The sequence below is a fragment of the Megalopta genalis genome, chromosome 1 (assembly GCF_051020955.1).
Source record: "Megalopta genalis isolate 19385.01 chromosome 1, iyMegGena1_principal, whole genome shotgun sequence".
Classification (NCBI taxonomy): Eukaryota; Metazoa; Arthropoda; class Insecta; order Hymenoptera; family Halictidae; genus Megalopta; species Megalopta genalis.
In genome coordinates, this window is record NC_135013.1 from 26,382,279 (window position 1) to 26,410,160 (window position 27,882).

A 27,882-nucleotide genomic window follows, 5' to 3' on the forward strand; every position below is an offset into this window, starting at 1 on the left:
CAGTTTCCGTTCGCGAGCTTTGCGGCGACGAAAGCCGGGACAGTCCCTCGAAACGCTCGAAGGCCGCGTTCTCTTACGAAACACTGAATCACCGTGAAAAACTGAGTCAATTATTCTGGAACTTGCTGCTGGCCACTGTTATCAGAGAACCGTCCTGTTTCTCCTAAAATCTAGCTTCGAAGACCGCAATGACTCCTCCGATCGAATTTTCCTCTTTTTATCGGTACTGCGATGATTATGCGATCTCTGGATCCAACTGTCTCGTTTTGACACGTTCGAAGTTGTTTCGTTCGCGGTTATTCGAGGTCTAAAGACACATTTTGGGCGAATTTATTCGATCAATTCGCTTCATTGGATGTATATAAAAATTGCTAAAAAACTGAGTCGATATATGAACGACTCAGAAGTCAATCGGTGCAAGTCTGTTAATCTTAAAATTGAGATAAATAAGGATTTTGCATATTGGCAGTAAAGAAATATCAATGCCATTAATAACGCAATGCGCAATTATTATCACCCTTAAATTGAAAAAATTAATATTCATATTCAATTATTCTATTTCGAATATGAAAGGAATAAATCGATGAACTATGAAAATTCTTTAATAATAATTCTAAAGTAATAATTCTTTAATAATAATTCTACATTATAATACTCTATCATTTTTTATTCGAATCGATTATAATTTTCGTATGAATATTTCTGCACGAATATATTCTAATTCGAATGAATACTTTTTCATCTCGATTACAATTTTTTCTTGCATTACAATTTTATGCAAAATTGTATTACAATCTTAATATAACATTTATCTTTATTAAATTTTCTTACTAAAATTTATTACATGGTCTTTATCTTTTATCCGTCATACGAACATAATTTCGCTCAACTCTATTGTCTCCGAAGGTCTGACTAAATAAGTGCTGGTTATTTTCATGACGCAATATAAAATGACTGTTTATAGCACTCCGTAATCCTAGCGTTAAAGAACGAAGCCGAGGATTTCGAGAGAGACTGGACTGGCACCGTTTCCGGAGCCCATCGGCATCAGCCCCCGTGCACATCCTGGGGGGTCCTCTCGCGCAAACCCCGGGCAGATACTATCGGTATGATTCCGAAGAATCCGGTAGTCGTCGAGGTTGTCCGCTCGCTGGCCGTGTACCGTTAATCATATCGAAAACTCTTTTTTCTTCTCTCCGGGCGCGGAGAGTGTCAGCGTGCTTACCGTTCAGGAATTCGGAGAGCGCTCATTGTGCACCGTGTCCGATCCGCAGCGACTGCAGCCAGCTGCACGCTGCACGCCGCGGAGCCGCATTCTTTTCGATTATAAAACCGCGGCGCCGTTACACGAAACGTAAAACGATATTTCTGCGATTAACGCGAGGGTATATCGGCGAGGCCGCCCCCTCTCTCTCTCTCTCTCTCTCTCTCTCTCTCTCTCTCTCTTTCTCGCTCATCGACCGTTCCCTGTAGGAGAGCACGATACCCGACGCGTCGCGATGAAACAAGCATCGCGTTATCTCCGAGAGTTTTTGCTCGCGGACACGCGCGTGTGTGCAGCCGAGGAGGAAACCGTGAGCGTGCGCGCGAGTCCGCCCACTCTCGCTTTTAATAAAGCCAAACCGGAATCGTAAAGCTGAATCTAAATTGCATAATTATACCGGTACGTCTTTCTTCTTCCTTCGTTTTCGCCGCGTTCCTCTTTCTTTTCGCCCCGTAACCTTCGCGCGGCCTTTCTCTCTCTCTCTCTCACTCTCCCTCCCCCCTTCACTTCTCTCTCTCTGTCTCTCACTCTCAGATTTTCCCACTCTCTCTCTCTCTCTCGGTTCCCTTCTCTTCGTAGCGTGCCAAACTCACGGGTAAACGGCAGACGAACGTGCAACCGCGAGCTCATCCTCCACGCCGCGCGGATCTTCTTTGTATTCTAATTAAACTTTCGATGGCTACGAGTAGCAGCGAAAGCTGTCTACCATGATCATCCGGTAGGCATGATCCGACGCGTACTTTCGAGAAGAACGATTAGAAAGATCCGATCACGCGAGAACCGTTCACCCTTATCGTCGTAACGGCCGTATTACGTTGCATTGTCCGGCTACGTTATCGCCCCCGCGATAATAGTCACGTCGGTGTAAGGTTACAGGCTAGATCGTGCGGTTACCGGGACTGCTGACACGCAGGAAGCCGTGGAATGCGTTGCAATTTCGTGTGGCCGATGAATCAGAGTCTCTTTGAAAAAATCGGCGACGCGCCATTTTGTCGGCGGGTTCTAGCGATAAAGCGCGGTCGTTCGACCGCGAATTTATTTGTCATAATATTCTATGAAAAAGCGTATCACGGGGAGACGAAAATAACATTTTTCCTTGTCTTTCACGAGGAAGAAAATCGAATCGGAGGCACGAACCTTCGCGAAAGTCCACCGAAGTCCTCCGAACCCGCCATTTTGTCGGGAATAGCGCGGTTCCTGCGTCGGTACCTCGACGATTCGCTTGCAATTTCGCAACATTGCATTGGCGCAGCATCCTTTGGTAGGATTTACAATTGAAATCACAATAAGTCCTCGTGTCTCGCGGAAGAAAATTGAATCCCTCTCGCTCGCTTCGCCTCGAAAATACCGGAGGAAGAGTGACGCGGCAGGCGTTTCGCCGGTGCAACTTCTGGCTCGCGAATTTTATCTGATCCCGAGACCGGGCTATAGCCTGTTACGTCGTCAGATCGTAAATATCCGGCCGTTGGCCGATGTTCCTCCCGCGGCGGGAGTGCGAGAGAGAGAGAGAGAGAGAGAGAGAGAGAGTGAGAGAGAGAGGGAACAGGGGGGAGAAAGAAGGACGATCTGGTCGCTCGAACGGCCGTTTAATCGCTTCTCTCTTTCTCTCTCTCCCCCCTCTCTCTCTCTCTCTCTCTCTCTCTCTCTCTCTTTCGTCCTCTCGGTCAGCCAAAAAATTTCGTGCGCTGAAGAATCCCGACCGGCTGCTGCGCCTTTACGCGCGCAATAACAAAGCTATTTCGGGGTCTAAGTTGGGCCCCGAGGTCTCGTTTTACGAGCGCCGCGTGCCCCGCCCCCCTACCGTAATTAGGATATTCCTGTGGAGCTCTGTCTCCCGGAGGCCATCGAGACGACCAGGCGACAGGTATCGTCGAACGTGGGATCGCGTTCGGGAAATTACGAGCGATGCGTGCGAGTCGGATCGCGAGGATCGCACGGGGATGACCAGAATTTCGTCAGACTTTAAGCTTAAGTTCCTACGAAAGGAGGATCGAGATGATTTGGAATTCTCGTTCGGTTCATTCTTTCTCTGTCTACTTATTTTAGTAGCGGCCTCTGCGGAGCAAATGTCGAAGTTTCAAGTGAGATCGCGAGGGCGTCTTATAAGGGATGATCCGAATTCGGGGAGCTCGATAAGTCAGAGGATTCTTGAAATTAGGATTCAGTTGATTCGACATTCGTTCGGTTCATTCTTCCTCTAAACTATCGGGGTCTACTTATTTTACTAGCGAAGTCTTCGAAGCAAACGTCAAAGTTTCAAACGAGATCGCGAAAGCGTCTTATAAGGGATGAAGGGAGTTCGGGAAACTCGATAAGAGCCAGAGGACTCTTGAAATTAGGATTCAGTTTATTCGACATTCGTTCGTTTCATTCTTCCTCTAAACTATCGGGGACTACTTATTTTACTAGCGAAATCTTTCTGAAGCAAACGTCGAAGTTTCAAATGAGATCGCGAGGGCGTCTTATAAGGGATGATCCGAATTCGGGGAGCTCGATAAGTCAGAGGACTCCTGAAATTAGGATTCAGTTGATTCGACATTCGTTCGGTTCATTCTTCCTCTAAACTATCGGGGTCTACTTATTTTACTAGCGAAATCTTCGGAGCAAACGTCAGAGTTCCATCGCGAGGGCGTCTTATAAGGGATGATCCGGTCAGCCTGATCGGACTGTGGCATCTTTAACACTAAATTTATGGAGCTCGACAAAATGACGGGTCACTAATTTTTTAATTTACGATTATTCATACCATGAAGATACATTTATGAGTTATTTATTCAATTTATACGTTACTTACGGCAAATATTACAATAACACTTGTTAAAAATTAGAATAAATGTTTTCTTGTTACTTTTATAAACTAACATATAAAACAGCTGTTTTTTGTGCTCCGCGAGTCTAGTGTTTAACCAGTTAGCTGTGCTTGGCGAGTATGCTCGTCGTGGAGAAATGACAGTATTTTGTGTCGAGACGAGTATACTCGTCGTCGCTCCATTCTCGCGGTTCTGAAAAGGAGGCGCCACAGCTAACTGGTTAAAAGGATGAACCAAATCAACGCGACACAGTTCTATAATTTTCCTCGTACCTCGAGGTCGAGCAAGTCCTTCCACTTATTTTTCTCACACGCTCCCCTGGGAGGAAAAGCCAAGGCTGCTCCTCGCAGCAGACTATCCTTGGATCGGCGATCATCGTTTGCGTCTGATTGCAGCTGCCTGGCGCGTCTCCCGGAGCGATCTCGTCCGTGGTCGCTCCCGTGCTGCTAAAGTACCGGGTCTGCAGGCCCCGATTGCTGCTCGCCGGCTCCAGGGCCGAGGTCGATCCCGCCGCCGACGTGGGACTCCTGCACGGGGAGGTTCTGCTGATCGAGGACTCCGCCAGGCAATACGATCCGATAGGAGGTGGGTGCTACCTTGTGGCGAGACGGCAGACTCCGGCTCTGCTACCCGGTGCTCGGGGCCAGAGTCGGGCATGATTTTATTCGAATGACGAATAAAAGGCGAAGGCTAACGAATCAAATCGTATTCGACGCTGTCGGATAAATACTCGATCGATGAAAAATTTATCTGGATCGAAATTTATTGGAATACAATTTTATTCGACATTACCAAATAAATATTCAATCGAATAAAAATTTATCTGGATGAGTTACTGTAAAATAATATCCTGCAAATTTTACTCAAAATAAAAATTCATTCGAATTAGATTTCATTTGAATATGAGTTTATTTGTACGAGAATATATATATTCGTATACGAAAAATAATTGATTCGATTAAAGGCGATAGAATATAAAGTGTTTGTTCATAGTTTATCGATTTATTTCTGACATATTACTTTTAAAAAATTATTTGAATAATAAAGAATTATTTGAATAAGGAATTATTCGAATAAAGGATTATTTCAATAAGAAATTGTTTGAATAAGGAATCATTCGAATAAAGAATTATTTGAATAAGGAATCATTTGAATAAAGAATCATTCGAATAAAGAATCATTCGAATAAAGAGTCATTCGAATAAAGAATCATTCGGATAAAGAATTATTCGAATAAGGAACTGTTTGAATAAAGAATCATTCGAATAAAGAATTATTCAAATAAGGAATTGTTTGAATAAGGAATCATTCGAATAAAGAATTATTCAAATAAGGAATTATTTGAATAAGGAATCATTCGAATAAAGAATTATTCGAATAAAGAATCATTCGAATAAATGGATAGAATAATTTCTAACGAATAATGATAACCGTGGGTTTGATCTTTGCCTTGTTTTTGTGTACGTTTCAGATACCGATCGCAGGTACAGAGCCACCGAGAAGCTGCTGCACGCCGAAGAAGAGTACCATGAAGCTCTGTGCAGCGCGAAGGAGCTGTACGCGAGACCGCTTGCTAGAAACTACCCCGAATTTCATGATGTTATCTTCCAGCCCATCGCGGACCTCGCCGTGGTCACTGCCGAGCACTGTCAGAGGGTGAGTAATCACTGTCGATCAGATTTATTAACGGACCCGCGTGATCGGGTGCGATGGATCTAATAGAGAGCCCGATGTACGCCAGTTTCAAACGAGACTCGATAGCGGGGTAATTTTAGCCTTCGGGATGCTGAGATATTTCATCATTCCGAGGCTGGTTTCGTCGATCTTCCCATTGCGATTGATTAACCCTTTCGTTAAATATTTTACGACCGAATATTCTGAGATCGAGACTGATGGCTGCGATAACAAATTAGTTAGGAGAATATCAGGATTTTGACAAGAGATAGAATATGTAATTCAACGTTAAAATATGAAATAACTGTACTTCAATGTTTTAGAATTTGTTATTAAATGTTACGAGCAAAGCTAAACGATTGTGTGATTCTGTCATTCGATAAATTATAAAAAGGAAACGATTATAACCCTCCATCATGATCAGAGGGTAGTTATAAGGTGTCTTCAGTTTAACGATTTTCCATCGAATTTTCTGATATAAATGCATATATAAATTTTGAAAAGAAAAAGAACATAACATATCACAGCGGACGAAGTGCACTTTCGACAATTTTTCCCGATTTTTGAATCGATAATGCTAGTTGTAAAAAATGAAAACCCCCAAAAAATGGCAATCTCTTAGGCAACTTTGTCTCTTCCAAACCGGATACTATATATACTATAAATAATTAAATTATATGCTATAAATAATTAAATTATATACTATAAATAATTAAATAAAGCAGACAAGTTTAAATAATACAGCCCACACACACACACCTATATCTACCAATGGAGGACATCCTAAACCCCGTCGAGAAATCAGCGTCCACGGTTTCCCTAAAAATCGTCGATCCACAGAAAGGCGCCATAGGTCTCTGCAGGCTGCCCTCTCGCCCTATAATAAACGCTTCGATCGTCCTAATAAAGAGACCTCGTTGGTCGTTCGCACGAATGGTAGGTCTCTTCTTATCGACAGACTCGCGAGCTACCCGCGTGTCGGAACGAGCGTCTCCGTGGCGAGATGGCGGCACTCGGACCTAGGCCGCGTGTAGCTGAAGAACAGGCGAACAGAGAGGCACCTGTTGCTTCCGCGAACCACGTTGCACCTTTCTCTTGCGGGCCGCGGTGTCGCAATTACGCGAGCCGCGCGCGGTTACGGTATCCGTAACCTTTTCGAAAGGGAATCGCGGATGCTCGGATGAACGGGGGGAGACCTCGAATCGGCGCGCATCCTTCGAGAGACGGTCTCCGTTCGGTCCCGATGATCCTTATCGTTCGAGGGGGAGAGAGCTTATCGGAGCTGGCTCTCGCGATTTAGCGTACCTCTGACCGCCTTACCCTTTCCCTCTGAGAAAAAACCGGTAGGTTTTTCTCTCGGGACCAGAAGCTTCTTCCGCGGAACGAGAAAAGGTCGGTTGTCGCGTTGAAAAAACAGAACGGAAAAAGGTGGCGCGTTGATAAGGGAGAGATCTCGCCCAAGGGCAGACACGTAGTCGGCTACTCCGGATGCTGGACGTGTTTTCTTAGGGCTGACAATAAAGAGGATGCTCCTGTCCTTCGAATGTAAACACAAAGCTGCGCCGGCGGAGCTGGTTAACGAGTCGGGATGAGCGATGACGGTGGTTAGCACCCTCATAAATATTGACTTTTACAAGACGACGAGCTCGCTGAACGAGCCCCGCGAGCCGAGGGCCGAAGGGCCGGGGGGAGAGGATGTACAACAGCCTCGTAAAGTGAAAAAGACGCGCTCGCGTTCGCCCGGCGAAGATCGTTCCGCGGGATTCGAGCGAAACCGACTCGCGGGAAACGCCTACCCTCTTTATTCGCCACGCTGAAACGCTCCGGCGCTCCGGCCATCAATAACCGTGAGGACCCCGGCGCAAAAACCGCGCCGCGCCGCGGCATGCAAATGCAGCGAATGCGCCGCGGTGCAACGGCGAGTGAGCCGCTCCCGATGCGCGTCCCGGCCACTCGCGGGAACCAATCCGTTGCGCCGCGGAACGATTATCGCAATCTACGCGTATTAATTACAACGACGTCCGACCAGAGCCGGCCTTCTCCGCGAGACCGTCGCGAGAGATACTTTCGGGAACGCCCCGTGTTGCTTCGTTATCGTCGCGATCCGAGCTGAAAATTCGCTCCGCGCGATCCCTGCTCCCCGCCGTTCGATCGCGATTAGGCCAAATGAAATGTCGCGTTGATTGCCGCCTCGGTCGTTCGTCTACCGAGATTGTCGTTTCAGCGCACTTTCTCCGCGAAATACTTGACAATAGAACTACCGAGCTCTAAACGCAATTAATGTACATGTCGAGGTATATATTGTTTTATAACAATGACAAGGTTTGATTGATTTGAATTTTATACGATTTTTTATTATATAATATACGCTTGATTGGAGGGGTTGCTCTACAAATTTCTCTTAGAGGCATTTTTATAACATTGTTTTATAACAATGACAAGATTTGATTGATTTGAATTTTATACGATTTTTTATTATATAATATACACTTGATTGGACGGGTTGCTCTACAAATTTCTCTTAGAGGCATTTTTATAACATTGTTTTATAACAATGACAAGATTTGATTGATTTGAATTTTATACGATTTTTTATTATATTATATACGCTTGATTGGAGGGGTAGCTCTACAAATTTCTCTTAGAGGCATTTTTATAACATTGTTTTATAACAATGACAAGGTTTGACTGATTTGAATTTTATACGATTTTTTATTATATAATATACACTTGATTGGACGGGTTGCTCTACAAATTTCTCTTAGAGGCATTTTTATAACATTGTTTTATAACAATGACAAGATTTGATTGATTTGAATTTTATACGATTTTTTATTATATAATATACGCTTGATTGGACGGGTTGCTGTACAAATTTCTCTTAGAGGCATTTTTATAACATTGTTTTATAACAATGACAAGATTTGATTGATTTGAATTTTATACGATTTTTTATTATATAATATACGCTTGATTGGACGGGTTGCTCTACAAATTTCTCTTAGAGGCATTTTTATAACATTGTTTTATAACAATGACAAGATTTGATTGATTTGAATTTTATACGATTTTTTATTATATTATATACACTTGATTGGAGGGGTAGCTCTACAAATTTCTCTTAGAGGCATTTTTATAACATTGTTTTATAACAATGACAAGATTTGATTGATTTGAATTTTATACGATTTTTTATTATATTATATACACTTGATTAGAGGGGTAGCTCTACAAATTTCTCTTAGAGGCATTTTTATAACATTGTTTTATAACAATGACAAGATTTTATTGATTTGAATTTTATACGATTTTTTATTATATTATATACACTTGATTGGAGGGGTAGCTCTACAAATTTCTCTTAGAGGCATTTTTATAACATTGTTTTATAACAATGACAGGATTTGATTGATTTGAATTTTATACGATTTTTTATTATATTATATACACTTGATTGGACGGGTTGCTATACAAATTTCTCTTAGAGGCATTTTTATAATGTTAAGAACTGCGAGAGAAAAAATGACAAATCAGTCATTTCGACTGGTTTGGTAGTTCTAGTGTTAAAGTTTGTTTGCTTTAATTGCAAGATACAGGATGCACGTGGACAGGTATCTCTGTTTTTAATTGTTCCAATGACTCGATGATAACACAATAGCATTTTTTTTTTAATGGGACAGGGAATAGAAATAAACATTTTTTTTACTGTTTCGTAATTGATCTACACATTATTGCGATGAATGCGTAAATATTCAGTTTTTATACGTATTTATTAAATGTTAGTGTTTTAAAATTAATGTCATAATGTTAACCCTTTGCACTCGAAGCTATTTGAACCGTAAATCTAAAATAAATTTTCTGATTTATAGAATTTTCATTTTCTAGGAGAAAGTGCACTTCATGCGTATGAAATTGTGTCCTATGACTCACGCAACACAACTCACACACTTTTAACAAGTTTTTAAATCTGAACTTCATCAACGTAGAAATTATCTTAGAACGTGATAATTAATAGTAATATCATTAAGATAATAGCTTTATTAACGTTAATATCATTAGGATAATAACTTTATATTCGTATCAATGTATGAAAAATAATGACGATAATTCGACTGCAGATCTTTATATAAAATAAAAAATTGTCCAAGTCGATCGCGAGAAACCTAAGTCAAATAAAAACGTCCTTCTCTTTCTGATAACTTCAACAAGGGTCAGAAAAATATTCTCAAATTCTTTCAAAGTCTCTAAAGTTTTGTATTCGACTTTTTTTTTGTCAAAAATGCATAAAATCCGCAGTCTAACGATTATTAATCATGGCTTTCTCAACTGCTCGACACAGGAAAGAGAATAATAAAAATTAAGAGAATAATTAAAAGCCTTAACCCTAGAAAGATAACCATATGACAACGTACGTAAAAGATAACCATACGCTTCAGAGGCGCATGCTTTTCTAAGGCGTCAATTTTATACTAACAATGGATATTTATTTAAGTTAATCTAGTCATTTTAAAGGTTTGACATTATTGTAAAAATAAAATGCATTTATATTATATTTCTTTATATTTTAAGTAATTTTAAACTTAAATCACTAGACCTCTATGAAAAACGGTGCAGTCAGTTGTTTATTTCGCAGGCGCCTCTGCGACGTAGGTTATCTTTCTCGGGTTAAGAGAATAATAAAAATCCTATTGTGTCCCTAAAAAGAGAACGCGTAAAAACGCGCGTCGACAAGCAACTCGATGGGACGAACGCAGGACATTCGAACATTCCCGAAACCGCGTTTCCCTCAGGTTCGCGATTTCGAATCCGGATACCGGAAGAGGAAGTACAGAGAGAGAGCAGGCTCGAGGTTCGAGCGATTGCTCAACCCGAAGAGAGCACGAGACTTGGCCAGAGTTCCTCGTCGGCCGGCGGCGCAAAACCTCGCGACGGAGCCGCACGTTAATTAGTGAAAACGCTTCGAATCGGAGGCGGCGTCGGTTCCTGAAGCGGATCACGACCCTGGGAGCCGGTGGTTCTCTTCCCCGTGCCGTTTTTCTGCCGACTCGTTGTCGCCTGGCGTCCGCGCCGCGGTCTTCCTTCGGCTCGGGAGCAATTTCACTTTGGCAGGGCCTCGGGGCCAGCGCGCGGGCAATTAGAAGCAATCGCGCACCTGGAAACCGAGGAGGAGACGCGATTCTTCTCTCTGTTCCACCTTCTCTCTCTCTCTCTCTCTCTCTCTCTTGCTCGCTCGCCTCGTTCTCTTCCTCTGTTTTTCTCTGTTCAGCGCCGCGGCGCGACCGCGAAGGGACGGGCTCTCCTCTCTTCTTCGTTTCTTTGCTCCCCTCGGCCAAGGATTCTTCGAGTATCCTTGCGGTCCTACCTCCTCCTACCCTCCGGGACCGTTCCTCGAGAAACTTGGAAGGATTCCGCGAACGAGGATCTAACAGCTAGATCGCTGACAGAGGATCGGCCGCGCCGGCTTGCTAGCTCCGACGGACCCGAAAATTCGGTTTGGTTCCTCTGCCGAATTCCGCCATGGTGGTTCTTCAGGAACACACGCGAATTTTGTGCATTTTTGGCGGGAACGAGTGTGGGTGCCATTTGACTCGGCGAGAGGCGCCAATGGGTTACATTCATCGAAGAGGAATCGATGTAAAATTAAGAAGATTGAGTTTTTTTTTGTTCAGTTTTTTGAAAGAGGTTTCGTAAAAGTTTTTAGATATATTTTTAATTTTGTTCAAATCTTGTACAAATTTTGTCCAAAACGTTTTCTTGACTTACGCCATTTCCACTTGATATGGTTTATAATTAGTTATGATTTATAAGTAATTATGATTTATCATTAATTGTGATTTGTCAAAACTTATGATTTATCGTTATTTGTAATTTATCAATAATTATGATTCATCGTTATTTGTAATTTATCAATAATTATGATCTATCATTAAATTTGTGCTACTGGTTAGTACAATATTTACACTTTTAACAATTTCTGAAATACAACCGGAAATGTCAAAATTATTTTGAAATGTGCAATTTCTGGGTGGCATCACTCGAGCGAAAATTATTAATTAAAAAGAATCTCACGTGTTAACACTTTGATAGCCGCTATCACGTATCGTCCGCCTATTGTCTGCTGACATTATGTGCGATTTTGTCTCAACCAGGAGGATTGTTAACCAGTTAAATTGCAACATTACTGACAACTAAAATATACTTCGTAAATTCTTCGATGTCTTAAATATTTCGAGGTAAAGACGAAATAAAACGAACAAAGAGAAAGATATAAATAATTATTACAAAAAAAATACTATTTGCAGTATCTGGATTAGTCTGGAAGAGGTTGCAATAGCTAACTGATTAACCCTTTGCACTCGAGTGGTGACTCTGAGGCACCACTGAAATTTGTTACATCACGTTCTAAGATAATTATTACATTAATAAAGTCTAGATTTTAAAACATGGTTAAAAATGCAACCGTTGTGTAAGTCGCAAGACTCAATTTCGCATGCATAAAATGCGCATTGTCATATAAAATGAAAATACAGAGAAATTATTTAATAACAATTAATAAAATAATTTAATAAAATAATTAAATTAATTTAATAATGAAATAATTTAAAATAATTTAATAATAAAATCAGAAAAATTATTTTAGATTTACAGTTAAAATGGCTTCGAGTGCAAAGGGCTAATAGACCAGGGTTCTTCGTGCAAAATAAAAATTGGCTTCGTCGATCCTCTTTCCGTCAAACGTCTTTCCTCTTTTAATAATCGTAACACGTCGAAAATAACGTAACAACATCCTCGAATTCTTCTGTCCTCACAGTCTCGTACATGACGTACCGATTCTCTACGTAAATGCATGAAATTCGTTCGGCCTACCGATCGAACAGAACCGAAACGACGCGTCGAGACTCGATTGCGGACCGTGCGAAACGCGCGGCCGTATCGTAGTGTTAAGAAAGAATGGTCAGAGACCACGTATCAACTGTGTCGGATCCAACTTTGTCCGGCTACCTGTTGGCGGAGCCTCATCGTCACCGTCTCTTCGCCGATCCAGCGTAGAATTTCGAAGCCTTGCGGTGCCGCCCCGGCTCTTTTTGGTCCCGGAGCATCTCTCCTCGCTCTCGTCCCGTCGTCGGTCCGTTCTCTGTCTGTCCGGCGTGCACGGTACGACCGTAAATTACGTTTTTGCGGGCCAGAGCCACGGTAACCGCGGTCATACCGGCCTATGGCTGAAGAGGAGCTGCATCGTGATGCGCACGTGCACCTGCACCGCTGCGCCGCTGCACCGCTGCACCGCTGCGCCGCATGCCGCTCTTTGCACCGAGCGCCGGGAATGCGACAACTGCACGACCCGGCCGACCAACGCCCTCTCTTCTCCCGCCTCCGCCTTCGATTCTTACCGTCTCTCCCGGCTATTGTAATCTCTCTTTCGCTCTCGGCAGGCTCCGATCCCCTCCCCCCGCGTCGACGATTCCCTCGCGAACAGTCTCGTTCTAATAATTAATTACGCCATCGAATAATATACGCGGCGCGAGTTCTTCATCCGCCGTGGATTTAAATAGTCCGCGGCGGTGTGATTTATTATATGATCTTTCCTATATAGTTTTAATGCGACGCGTGACGTTGATAAAATTGCAACGCACCTAACGCGATACGCACTTTTCTATGGACACGGTGTTGGGCAACGAGTATGTAATCTGATTTATGATTTACGATTATAACTGGTTGGTTATTATAAATTATTATTGATTAGTTGATAACTCGTTACGCTGTTATAAATTATTATGGATTAGTCAAGCTATAGCTTGTTGCTTGTTATAAATTATTATGGATTAGCTAGCGATAACTCGCGGGTTATTAGAAATTATTTTGGATCAGTTGTTAATGAGTAGCGAGTTACTAGAATTCTGTCGATATAGAGAAGTTTATATCGTTCTTGAAAATTTTCTTCATGCAATATCAAGAGATTCAATCTTATCACAGATTTTCGCAGGTCAGCAAAAAGTGAAGATAATATTCGAAAAATTAAATTAAATTACTAGCTATTAGGTTTAGGGCTAATTAGGGCTTTTTTACTTAGAATTCGATGTTCTTTCGTATTTTGATGTAGAAAATATAGTAATCTATTTAAAACAACAAAGTCGACCTTCAAATCTCCGAAACGTCTCCACCTATAACAAAAATAAATGCACTATATAATGTGCCCCTTCAGGCCATGCATCTTTTGTATACAAAGTTTTTTCGTGCGACGCATATTTTGGAAGTTATAAGAGGGTTAAGAGATAGTTGCGTGGTCCACCCTGTATATAATAGTGGGAAGTTTACGGTAATTTTTAAGCAGGTTTTTGAAATTCATTTTTATTGCGATATATTGAACAAATTGAATGTTACTAGGATTTGTAGAATACAAAATAGTATGAACTAATATTTCCTGTGGAAAATTTTCACTTTCCAGTTTCGGTTTCATTAATTGAACGACTTTGATATTGTGTGAATTTTTCGCGTCGATATTTGGCGTTTAACGTATTAAATGTACTACAGTAATGTCTTTCTAATTGACGCTCAGATTGTCCACAAAAATTTAGGAAAAGGAGAAAATTTAGAAAGAGGAGATACGATTATTTGATCCTTGCGGTTCATTTTTATAGTTACGAATTGTGAACGATTATAAAAATGACCTGCAAGGATCGAATAATCGTATCTCCTTTTCCCAAATTGTCCAGTTTTGTGGACAATCTGAGCGTCAATTAAAGAGACATTACTGTATTATATTCTCTGTAACTTGTTAAAACGAATAAAAGTGGAAATAGTGCGTCGCGAACTTTTTGCAATTAACACAAATAATTTTCATTCTGCATAAAAATCCGCGATCCATTCACGGTTAAATATTAGGTTGGAAATTATGAAACGGACGTTTTTGTTTATTTACTTCTATTCTTATCTATTTATTCTTCTTACTCATTTCGTAAAATTTTTTTCGTGTTTGTATCCCATTTTTATTTTATTTTTCTCCGAAACCAGATGGAAACAAAACGCGATTTACACCATTCAACGCCCGTTTCATAATTTCCAACCTAATATTTGTCCATTGGTCTATCAATCCTATCACAGACGGTGTACAGTAATGTCTCCATAATTGACGCCCAAATTGTGCACAAAAATGGACAATTTGGGAAGAGGAGATACGATTATTCGAGCCTTGCAGCTCGTTTTTATAATTGGTGACAATCAGTAACCAAACAAAAATCCGCAGTAATTATAATTATATGTCTTTTTACTTGTATTACTTATTTATAATATTTTTATGTAATTAATCTATAATTATTATACTTTAGCTATAATTATTTGCCAACGATTACAAAAACGTGCCGCAAGGCTCGAGTAATCGTATCTCCTTTCCCCAAATTGTCCATTTTTCTGTACTATCTGAGCATGAATTAGGGAGACTTTACTGTATACATTCTACGCCATCGACCTTCGAACGAATCCTCGAAGCAATTTCGCGCTCCGACTTCCTCGTTGCCGGCCGAACAGAAAAGAACGAAGCTTTTCGGAATTTTACCTCGAATCGAGATCTCTCGGGGCCGTTAAAGTACCGTTTTAAGCACCGCCGCCTGCTATCGTCTCCGCAACACGGGGATTTTCTGGCCGGCCGGTTTATTGCACACTAAACTGCGCACAATGCTGTTACGTAGTCGCTGGTTCGCGCGCTGCGGGGCAAAACGCTTCTTCCCGGGACAGAGGGAACCGCGCGAACGACTCGGAAACCGGTGGTTTTCTCGCGGATCGGTCACTCCCGTGTGCCCGTTTGACCAACGACCGGGCGAATTTCGTCGAACGAGGCCGTCCCATTCGATTTTGAACCGGGCAGCGCGACCAGTTTTCAGGCATTCGATCCGCTTGTACAACCGTGAAAATGAATTAGCAGTTTCGGTGCGCGGCATGCGGCCAGAAAAGACGCCCGTGACCGATCCGATTTGACCGAATTCTGCGATTAGGCCGCGTGGATGTTGATCGGACCGTGCAAATCGTGTGCTTCGGTACACGAAATCCCGGCCGTACACGATCGTCTAGCGGAGAATCGTGTTTTCGGCGAAACGATCGTTTAGCGGTTTTAACCGATTGTAAGACGATTTCTTTCGCAACCGCCTCGATTACCGCTCCCTCGTTCTTAACGCAATAAGGTCCCGGATGTTCGTGCGTGAACTTTTGCGCGTAGCCGACATATTTTGATAGGTTGTTGCATCACTTTACAACGAAAGAACTCGTAAAATATCGGTTAAATTATGTTACAAGATATGTCGCTTCGTTCAAAATAGATTTGATTTGCATTCAATTACACGGATACATTTTTTGATTCGATTTTTTTTATTTAAATTGCATTTCTCGAGCAGTCAAGAAATTACTATTTTTAGTCATCCAGTGTTTCGCGAGCAGTCAAGACAGTAGCTATTTTTATTTTTATTGTATAGAATTTAGAATTTATATAGAATATAGAATTCTATATAGTATATATAAATAATATTATATAGAATTCTATATTCTGTTATATATATTCTATTATATTTATATGGAATATAGAATTCTATATAGTATATATAGATAATATTATATAGAATTCTGTATTCTATATAAATTATAAATTATGGTATACTATAGTAGTAATAGTGTATATAGATAATATAATAGAGAATTCTATATAATATATTCTATATTCTACATAAATTTTTTATACTATAATCTATATTCTATATTCTATATAAAACATAGATAATATTATATAGAATTCTATATATAAAAAATCTTATCTATATTTAATAATAAAATTTTCTATATTAAATTCTATATATAGAATTGTATATAGAAATATTTAAATTAAATAGAATTATATAGAATTCTTATATAAAATTATATAGAATTCTATATATAGAATATTCTATATATTCTACACTATATGTAGAATTCTATATAGAAGAAGAAGAATTCTATATATAGAATTCTATATAGAAGAAGAAGAATTCTATAGATAAAATTCTATATACAAGAAGAATTCTATATATAAAATTCTATATAGAAGAAGAATTCTATATAGAAGATATAAGAATTTTATGTATATAGAATTCTAAATTCTATACAAAATATAGAATTTCTATAGAATTTCTATAAAGATTTATAGAAAGTAACTATTTTTAATTTTATTATATTTATTCAGACCTTCCTCCGTTTTTATCGCAACGTGAGCTCGAACGAAGGAATTTGTTGCATCGTTTCCCAAGAAAGAGCATTCATAACGTCAACAATTTGGAAATAAACAACGCGAGACTAGCAATTTTCACTAGCATGGTAGATTCAATGTTGACGATTTCCCCCGATAATATGAAACAATATCTGTATCTCTCGCGTGTCTTCCCGCACTTTCGTCCGTAGTGCTTGATAACGGAAGAATCAAGCGATACCAGAACCAAGAGAGTAGCATTCCTATTTTACGAGTCTGACTCGTTATTACAGTGCAAGGGGTTAACAGAATGGTACTAAGCCTGACAGGCGTTTTCTCTCTAATCCGTCGTTCGATTCCGCGGCGCTTCCCGGAGTAAACCGCAACGCGGATATCGCCGGTAATTCAGTTTGACGATTATGGATGTTAATTGCGCCGTGATTTCATCCGGCCGACAGGAAAAAAAACCTTGACAGCGTGCAATCGCCGGCGGGTAGGGGAACAAACGACCGGCAACGGTCACGATTCCGCGATATCTCCGCGAACGAGTAGCGGTGTAGAGACGATTTCGACCGGCATGAGTCGCGAAGGGGATGCGAGTAACGTCGGAACGATTGATTAATCAATGATCCCCAGAGACTCGGATTACAGACTCGGTTTCTCTCCCGTGCCGCTCGTTTTCGAGGGGCCATGCCCGCCGCGCGCAATTTAATTCGCATTAGGACCAAGGCTTCCCCCTTCGCCCCCCCTGCTTCGGACCACGGCGTTTTCGCGGCGGAAAGCAAAAAAAAAATAAAAAATAAAGCGGGTGAGACGGGGATCGGAGAGGAAAGTGGAGCACGAGCAGCTGAAGAGGCAAAAAAAAGGAGGAGAGACGAACGTGTCCGCCGCAGGAAAGTGGATGATCGTCGTCGGCGTTGTTTCGTCGGGAAAGTGGACTGGGGATACCGGATCGCCGAGAACGGTTTCGATTTCATCGGACGAGGGTCTCATTTTTCTCGAAGGTCCGCGCGCGCGTTCCAGTTTGAAATTTTTGCCGGGCTGCGGGAAAGTCCTTTACCTCGATATCGGCTTGCAGGGATTTTCTAGTCGCCGGCCCCAGCCCTGCAGGATTCCCGTTCGCAACTAGTCCGCGAACAGCGGATCGATCTGATCCCGGATCGACTTTATCCGTAGCCGTAAAATTTGTTCGCATCGATGTTTACGCTATGCCGTCCGGTGGCACCACGCTGGTGCCATGCAAAAACTATCTGTTGTATGCCAGTAGTACCACTTTGGAGCCATTTTAAAAACTGAAATAACATTATATTTTTTATATATATTTTATATATTATATTATTTATCATACATTATTTATTTATTTATTATATATTTATTATATATATTTTATATATTATATCATTTATTATATATTATTTATTTATTTATTATATGTTTATTATATATTATATTATATTATATATATTATATATTTTTATATGTTTATTATATATTATATTATATTATATATATTATATATTTTTATATATTTTATATATATATATTATAACATTATATTAACATATTATTTCTTGGGTGTTAAAAGGCAGCAAACTAACTATAGCATTGCGCTTATTTAACTAAGAATTAAGTACGAAAATTCTTGGATGACTTATCTTAATTTTAGGAATTTATATTACCGCCATCTTCGACATTTTTTTTTAAATCTAAAATTTCCAAGCTATTATGAAATACATACGTGAAACAAAAGAATCATATCTAAGATCTGCGGACGGCATAGTGTTAATAATAATCGCACTCGAAGCCATTTTAACTGTAAATCTAAATCAATTTTTCTAACTTAATAGTATTTCCATTTTGTATGACAAAGTGCATTTTATGCATACGAAATTGAATCTTGCGATGACTCGTAACAACAGTTATACTTTTAACAATTTTTTGAATCTAAACTTTGTTAATATAAAAATGATCTTGGAACGTGATGCGACAATTTTAGCGGTGCTTCAGAGTCACCACTCGAGTGCAAAGGGTTAATTCAAAGTTATTCGAATTGATTTGTATCGACTCGCGTTCGTTCGAATTTTCAGCCTATCTGTCGAACACAAAAATCGATCTAGCAAATATGTACAGTAATGTTTCCCTAACTGCACAAAAATAAACAATTTGGGAAGCAGATATATTAGATTATTCGAGCCTTGCAGCTCGTTTTTGCAGTTGTTGACAATTCGTAACTATAAAAACGAACCGCAGGACTCGAATAATTGTATCTACTCTTCCCAAATGGTCTATATTTGTGGACAATCCGAGCGTCAGTTAGGGAGATATTACTGTAATTGGAGAGAATTTACTGTACCAATGTCGCATCGCGTAATCATAGCAATTAAAATCCGTCCACCCGTTCAAACTGAATGAAATCGCTTCGATTTTATGGGAATTGTTTGGTGGTAATTTTTACCCAAAAATTCAGCTAACCAGCCAACTGGTCGGACAGATTACAGTAATGTCTCCCTTACTGACGTTCAGATTGTCCACTAAATTGGATAATTTGGAAAGAGGAGATACGAGTTTTTATAGTTGTGGACAATTTATAACTATACAAACGAACCGCAGGACTCGAATAATTGTATCTACTCTTCCCAAATTGTCTATATTTGTGGACAATCCGAGCGTCAATTAGAGAGACATTACTGTAGGTGTTTATTTAGCACCTAAGATGATCGAATCGCGAATGCCCGCGACCATCTGTTCCGTCTTCTCCGGCCGGCGTTTTGTCCAGCCGAGTCGAATCGTGTTAATTAACGCAGACGTCTCGTAAAGAGAGACCGTACTCTCTGCCTTCCTTAATTAGCGAAAAAGTATTAATTAAAAGTCAAAATGTGAAAGTAATAATTATTTATTAAGCCAATTATTAAGGGTGAAAGTGATAATTATTTATTAAATTAACGATTTAAAGTGAAAGCAATCATTATTTCCGTACCGAAAATTTCATCCTAACGCAGATTGCAACGTTTATCTGATCAACAACGGTTCCGGGAACGTTGAATTATTTTCGCTCCCGGACAGTAACTTCGTCACAGAGAGTAACGTATAGATAATTATTCATTAACTCCTTAATGCACAGTTTTTTTGAAAAAGGCCGGCCAAAAGAATCAATTTTTTTAAATGTAAAAAAACACAATTTAGAACGTTGTCTTGGCAAGAAAATGACAAAAATACAAAAATAATGGATATTTATACAATTGGTATGATTTCTAATTTTCAGAATATTACTATTATTACTATTATTACTATTGTTATTATTATTATTATTATTATTATTATTATTATTATATTTTATTTTACATGATATTTTAGTAAAACATATATTGAAAAATGAGCGAATCAGAATCTGAATCTGAATACGCTGTCGGAAAGCGGCTCACAAGGAAGAGATAAGTCGTAAGTGATAAGTAGAAAAAGGATATATTTTATACTTTTGAATAAGTAAGCGTTATAGCTTACAATCCCATGTAAATGATAAATATCAATAAAACGATTGTTTTTTCATTTTGCTTACACATTGTTATTTTCAATTCTCGATTGCATCCGAGTGTGAAAAATTATAGCAACATAAAGCTCAACGCCGCTCGAATTATCACGAGTGTGCACAGTTTGGCCAGTTTAGCGCGCTCGAGTTAACTCGAGCGTGCACGTTAAGGGGTTAAGTATCTATTACAATCCGTCGTTTCACCGTGGACGAGCCGCGCGACCGAGTCCGGGACCGATATTCTTCTCCTTCCTGCATCGTTTCCGAAGTCGTCGTCGTCGTCGTCGTCGGAGCGTTCTGTCGCATTAAATGCAACGGACACGGGACAATGATTGCCGAGTCGAGAGGAGTAGGTGAAGGAGCATCGGTAGATTACGTTGGCCGTGTCCGTCCTCGACGGGCTCGCACGCGGCCGGATGATTAGTTACGAGCGGCCGTCTTATGAATTACCCGTGAGCTAGGAACGGCCATTACACAGCGCCGCGAACATCCGGTCGCGGACCCCTCTCCGGGAATTCTAATCCTGCGGTGGTCCCGGAGGCGCGGACTGGGCGGACGTTCGTCCCTCGGAGCTCTGCTCGGCCACCAGGCGAGCCGAGAGATCCAAGATCCGAAGAGAGGAGAGCCGGGAAGAGAGCCGCGGACCAGCGAGAGGACACGCGATTAAACGCTGACAGCGACTAATTCGCTCCGCGAGCCAGCACGATCTCGCTCCGACGAGGCCCGGGGACGGCCGAGCGGATGCACCAACGGCGTAGGAGGAATTAGAAATCGATAGGGGAGACTGGTTCGTACCATTAGCGATGCGATCGAGACTGATCCAGCCTCCGAATCCACGTATTTGTCACCTATGCCCGGCTCTACAGGCTGATTCTAGTAACTCGGCTTCTGTAGAGGCGTATTTTGCAATATTTAACCCTCTGTGGGCCGAGTTTTTTTTGTTAAATATAACAAAATTTATGCAACAGAAAATCTATTATTATAACCTATATATGCTAATTAAAAATATATTTAACAGTTTGAACAATTATTATTATTACAACAATAATTATATATAATATATAATAATATAATTATAATATAAATAATATATAAATATATAATAAATAAATAAATAATATAAATATAATAATATAATAATATAATAATTATATATAATAATATATATATAATAACAATTATTATTATTATATTACAATGTTTCCACTTCTGTGCATAAATGCTTAAGCGTGAAATTCCATATAACAGTTTCAATTTGGCGTTTTAAACATTGATGTACGTTGCATTTGGAACTGGTTGCCAAATAGTTCTTTGTGGTCCTGAATTTTCCTCATCCGATGATAATTCGATACTAAATTCATCGTCGCTGTCGATAATATTTACGCGTCGTCTGGTAAATGCTACTGGATGATCTTCATCGGACTCAGAATCTAATAAAGAGTCTTCGGATCTGTAACCGCTATCGCGTCTAATTCTAATTCCTCTTTTATTCTTATATGATTTTGTATCCATATTTTGGGCATTTGATATATAAATTTGAAAACAGAAGAAAGCACAACTATTATCCTAAATACACTCGAATCTAACACAATATCCCAATGTAACCTGAAAGTTACAAAACTTATCATATACAAATAGTAACAAAATGATTATTGAAATGCAAATAAATAAATTGTTATTGATATACGAACCTAGAACTATTATATACGCTATTTTTTTATTTAGTAAACACCGACAAAAGCACAAATAATCTCAGTTGCACAAAATGGTCCCTTTGGTTTCTATCTGCAGACAACTTGCAAGGTATTTATTTGGACATTTCAGGTTGATGGTGCTGCCAACCGTCATCAATATTGTTATTGATTATTTCAGAGGCATTATATAATTAAGACGTATACATCATCTTGTGAAAAAAACTAGAACTATTTGGTAAAATGTGGATATATTAGCTTGTGACTTGAAAGTTACATGGGTCCATAAAGGGTTAACAAGCTCTGTTTATCCTACAGTACGATTTCTTTTCGCAGCTGCATACGTTTTTATTTTTTGCGAAGTGCTGCTGCACTTTTTTTGTTTAAATAGAACTGCATATTTTCTTGCAAGTAGATCGATTCTCTGCGACACGCTCGGCCAAAAAAGTATTTGGGTACAATGCCAAAAGAATTAATATTTAATAGTTTCTTAATAATTATATTTATTTTTAATAATTTATATTAATTCTTAATAATTACATTTATTTTTAATAATTTATATTAATTCTTAATAATTACATTTACTTTTTTAACACGCTACTCAAAATTTGATTCAGATGAATTTGTATTCAAATAAGAATTCGTTCGAATAAAATTTTATTCGAACAAGAATTCATTTGTACAAAAATTCCATAAGGAAATAATTGATTTGAATAGAAATGATATATATTAAATGTTCTTTTTTCATAGTTTATCGAGTTATTTCTTCCAGATTACTTTCTCGAATTATTCGATAGCGTCGAATCAAATTCGAATAAATTTCTATCTAGATGCATTTTTATTCGATCGAATATTTTATCATAGTTTATTTAATATACAATTTTATTATTCGTTGGTACGTATCTATCGACCGAATAAAATTTTGCCCAAATCTGTCTTGGAACTCGGCTCGGCCTAGTTACAAGAATCAGCCTGTATTATCTCGGCTGCGGATACACTCAACCTTCCTGGACCTCGGACGACTCGAAGAATTCACGTCCACTCTACAGGGACACTGCTCGATTAGCCCTTTATTTCCTACCTGCTTGGAGCCTGCTCTTGTCGCTCGATTCGGTTTCGGTGACTGACCGCTCATCCTCGCGTTAAAAGCTCGTGTTACGCGTAATCCGTGGCCAGGGTATTAACCCTTGAGACCACGGTCGCCGGGTCGATATTGATTCAAGAACGTCGATTATTCGAAAAACCGACGGACGGCGAATAATACGACGAGGTTTGCCTGTCTCGCCTTAGTCTCCTAGAGGAGAAATGTGGATTTCTCGTCGAGTGGAATTAGCAAGGAGTTTCACGTTGCCGATGAATCACGCGACGGAGATAACAGTCTCATAATCCGGGACCGTAGTCACCGGACTGTGCAACTCCGCGTTTCTCCGGCGAAATTTGACAGCTGTTGAACATGAATTTTCATCGCGAGACTCACGCCTGCGAAACCGAATTTCATTTGGATATCTGTCATCTAACAAATTGGAGACCAACTCGGTTTTCTGGCTTAGATCGAGAGAGCGATCTTGCGCCGCGGAGGATAGGCTCCGATGTTGCCGAGCAACGAGTCCACACTCGTTTCGAAACCGTATTGCATTAGGATATCTAGGATCCGACGAATTGGAGGAGAATTCTATGCTCTGCCTTCGATCGAGAGTGAATTCGTATCGCGATGACTAGGAGATTCCAACGTGCGAAGCTACAAGTGCACGTTCATTTCGAAACCATTTTCACAGTGAGAAATGTGTCTGAGATCTAACAGATATCGGGGTAGTATTCTATTTTCAGCCGTTGAAATGAATGAATTTGCATTGCAAAAACTGACAGATTCAACGGATGCACGGAAACAAATTTCTACATAGATTGCGGATTTTATGTAAATATAACAAAAATTAGCAAGAGAAACGCGAAACTGTGAAACCATTAAAAGAATTTGAAAATATTGTTATATTAACACTAGAATGTATATTGTTTTATAACAATCACAAGATTGAATTTATTTAAACTTCCTACGATTTTTATTATAACACAATATAATATCTGCTTGAACGAACAATATATAATATTGTTCTACATCAATGTCAAGATTTGATTTGTTTAAACGTCTTTCGATTTTTATTATAATATAATATAATATCTACTTGAACGAACAATATATAATATTGTTCTATAACAATGTCAAGATTTGATTTGTTTAAACGTCTTTCAACTTTTATTATAATATAATATCTGCTTGAACGAACAATATATAATATTGTTTTATAACAATGACAAGATTTGATTTGTCTAAATTTCCTACGATTTTTATCATAATATAATATAATATCTGCTTGAACGAAGAATATATAATATTGTTTTATAACAATGACAAGATTTGATTTGTCTAAATTTCCTACGATTTTTATCATAATATAATATAATATCTGCTTGAACGAACAATATATAATATTGTTTTATAACAATGACAAGATTTGATTTGTCTAAACTACCTTCGATTTTCATTATAATACAATATAATATCTGCTTAAACGAATAATATACAGGGTGTCCCAAAAATGTCTCGCAATCTGGAAATGGCGGGTTCCTCAGATCATTTGAAGCAACTTCTTCCTTTACAAAAATTTTCTCTGAGGCACCGTTAACGAGTTATTGACAAAAAACAGTGACCAATAAGAATCGAGTACGGCTGACGCGAGGCGGCCCAGCCAACCAGCGCACGAAGCCCAGTTCCGCTCATTGGCTCGGTCGCCTCGCGCCAGCCGAGCTCGCCTCTCATTGCTCACTGTTTTTCGTTAATAACTCGTTAACGGTGCCTCGGAGAAAATTTTTGTAAAGGAAAAAGTTGCTTCAAATAACCTGAGGAACCCGCCACTTTCGAATTGCGAAACATTTTTGGAACACCCTGTATAATATTGTTTTATAACAATGACAAGATTTGATTTGTCTAAACTTCCCACGATTTTTATTACAAGATAATATAATATGTTCTTGAACGAAAACAACAGAAACAATTTTACAGCATCAGGAATTGTAAAAGAAAAAAACGAAATCAGAAACCAGTCATTTCGACTGGTTCGATAGTTCCAGTGTTAAATTTCATCCGACTAAAACTGCTACGAAAGCGACTAACTTTCAATTTCACTCGAGTTTGTTGGAAACGAGGAAGAGAATTGTTATATTGCATAAAGATCCGCGGTCCGATCGTTAGAGTGAGGAATTCCTTAGAGTGAGATCTGGTCTCTGACAAATTGCTGCAGAATTCCATGTTCTATGCTCGAGCGAAACTAAGCTCGTACTTGAAAATCTCGAAGACTTCGCTGTAGAATGAAGCAACAAGTGCGAAAGAAAGAAGTACGAGCAACCCCCGTGATTAGAGATCGGGGCCGCTTTTCTACTATCACACGTCCCGATAGCATCTTAATCGAACGTAGTCGGTTTTATCGACGCGGAGGGATCGTTGCCGCACGAAACAAGGTTTCCGGAGCAGCGGTGGGGGGGTCCACGGCGCACGGTAGGCCCATTAATCAAACCGGTGGGCCCCGATGTCGACCGACACCCTAGGAAATCGCGAAACGTTCTCACCGCGGCACGCTTTTATCCCGGACAGGAGAAAGTGCGTTTCGTGGTATACACGCGTCGCTCGCTAGCATGTGCTCGCTTCTCTTGTCTGATCGCGTACGTGTGAGTGGTTGCACTCGGTTCGACCCGACCTCGTCTCGAATCTTCTCCTTCGATTCGCTCTCGGTCTCGAATCTCGATTCCGATACCGATTCCGATACAGATTCAAATACCGATTGCGATACCGATTCTGATTGAAATTCTATTATTATTATTATTATTATTATTATTAATCTCTTAGGCACGACGCGCCACTATAGTGGCTCACTCTAGTAGCTCACTCGCTCACCGTTTGAATTAAATAATCGTCTTCATATGCATTGTTTCTATTGGAAATGGGTAGATAAATAAAAGTAAAACGCAGTGAATTAAACTTATCCCTTTTAGTTTATTAATTTGATGTACGAGGAAGGACCGTCTTTACTCTCCTGATTGCTCCAGGAGACTAACGACTATTCACAAAGACGAAACCAAAAACGTCACCTAAAGACAAAGAGCACTCTGTTCTATATACATATGAAATCATTGTTTATCTAATGGTACTCTGGCGAGACTCTCGGCGTCGATTCGTTTTTGTAACTTATATGCTAGAAGGAAAAACTTCTGAGTATTCAAAAGAGAGAAAATAATCCAATAGTTTCACACTTATTTTGTCTTCACATCGATTTACAACAGTGTTAACAATATACAGACGGAATATACGGTATCAGACTCTGTACTATAGTACATATCAGACTCTGCCGTCCAGGAAAATAGCCTCGCGCAGAATTCAGCCGTACCTAAAAGACTAATATTTAATAATTAAACGGGCTAAATACCCTTCAGATTGTAAAATGTAATGCAGGTAACTCACGTATAACACGGTTGTTAATTTGTCATGTTCCTTTTCCATGTCACGACTGCGTCGATTAGCACATTTCGGTACTTAGTTTCTCCTTTTTTTCTTATTCATGTCCTTTTTAATCATTCTAGACTTATTTTCTTCTTGTTACTTGAATGATCTCGTACCGTATTATTCTCTATCATTTTCTCCATTTTTTTGTACTTTACTTAATTATCTTGATCACTTATTTTATCTTCTATTGTATCTTCTTATTGCATCACTTCTTTCCTTTTCTTCACTTTTCTCATTTCGATATGTTTATTTGTGCAATTACCGTCGATATCGTTGCATTATAGAGATTTATTTCCATTAATCAAATAAATATATTATTAATACATTTATTATCCTTAATTTCTCGTTTTCCTTTCTTATTCATGTCCGTTCTAAACATTCTAGTCTTATTTTTTGTTTTACTTTAATGATCTCGTACTGTATTATTCTCGATCATTGTCTCCATTTTTTTGCACTTCTTTCCTTCTCTTCACTTTTCTCATTTCGATATATTTATTTATGCGATTATCGACGATATCGTTGCATTATAGCGATTTCTTCTCATTAATCGAATAAATATATTATTAATATCGTAGAAATTGTCCATGTCGTTTTGTCCATTGCAAAAGATCTTTATCACATCGTATGACCTATCGTGTAGCAATTATCATCACTTATTGATTGCGCGGAATAAATTTATACCAAAAAGAAAAATAACTTTCACTTATTCTCTACAATTATTGTTATTATTATTACTATTATTATTGAGTTAGGTTTAAAAAATTTGAGAGACATGCTATTATACCTCTATCATCGAAGGTATTGCATATTAATAATCATTAAATAATGCTTTCCTCGCGTGATCAGTACCAAGCGCCTTTAAGGAGAGATCAAAGAACATACGAGTATTTTTTTTATAACAATTCTTGCACTGGTCGCGTCTATAAAAATTCGTAAAGTCGTTGGCGCAGTTACAGTGTTCTACGTGTAGGCTACAGACTCGATAACCTTTTTAATTATTTTACTACGATATTTTCCATAAAACAATATTCTTCCCTGCCCAAATGGAGGCTGCGGAATGCTTTATCAAATTTCTATAACTTCTTAAGCAAAAAAAAAACACGCTTTCGTCGCGACGATCGAAAACATGGCTAGTTCGGCGAGGGCTTATTCGGCCAGG

At 39.3% G+C, this 27,882-nt stretch overlaps 1 protein-coding gene across 3 annotated transcripts in view; it reads left to right on the top strand.

The window, feature by feature from the left end:
• Positions 1-27,882, top strand: part of LOC117220279 (uncharacterized) — a 350,048-nt gene that overhangs the window by 61,072 nt on the left and 261,094 nt on the right. For all 3 annotated transcript variants that reach the window (XM_076524674.1, XM_076524667.1, XM_033470104.2), the window contains exons 2-3: positions 4,470-4,659; positions 5,546-5,730. In XM_076524674.1, the coding sequence (XP_076380789.1) occupies positions 4,470-4,659; positions 5,546-5,730 (375 nt within the window). The remainder of the gene's footprint in view (positions 1-4,469; positions 4,660-5,545; positions 5,731-27,882) is intronic.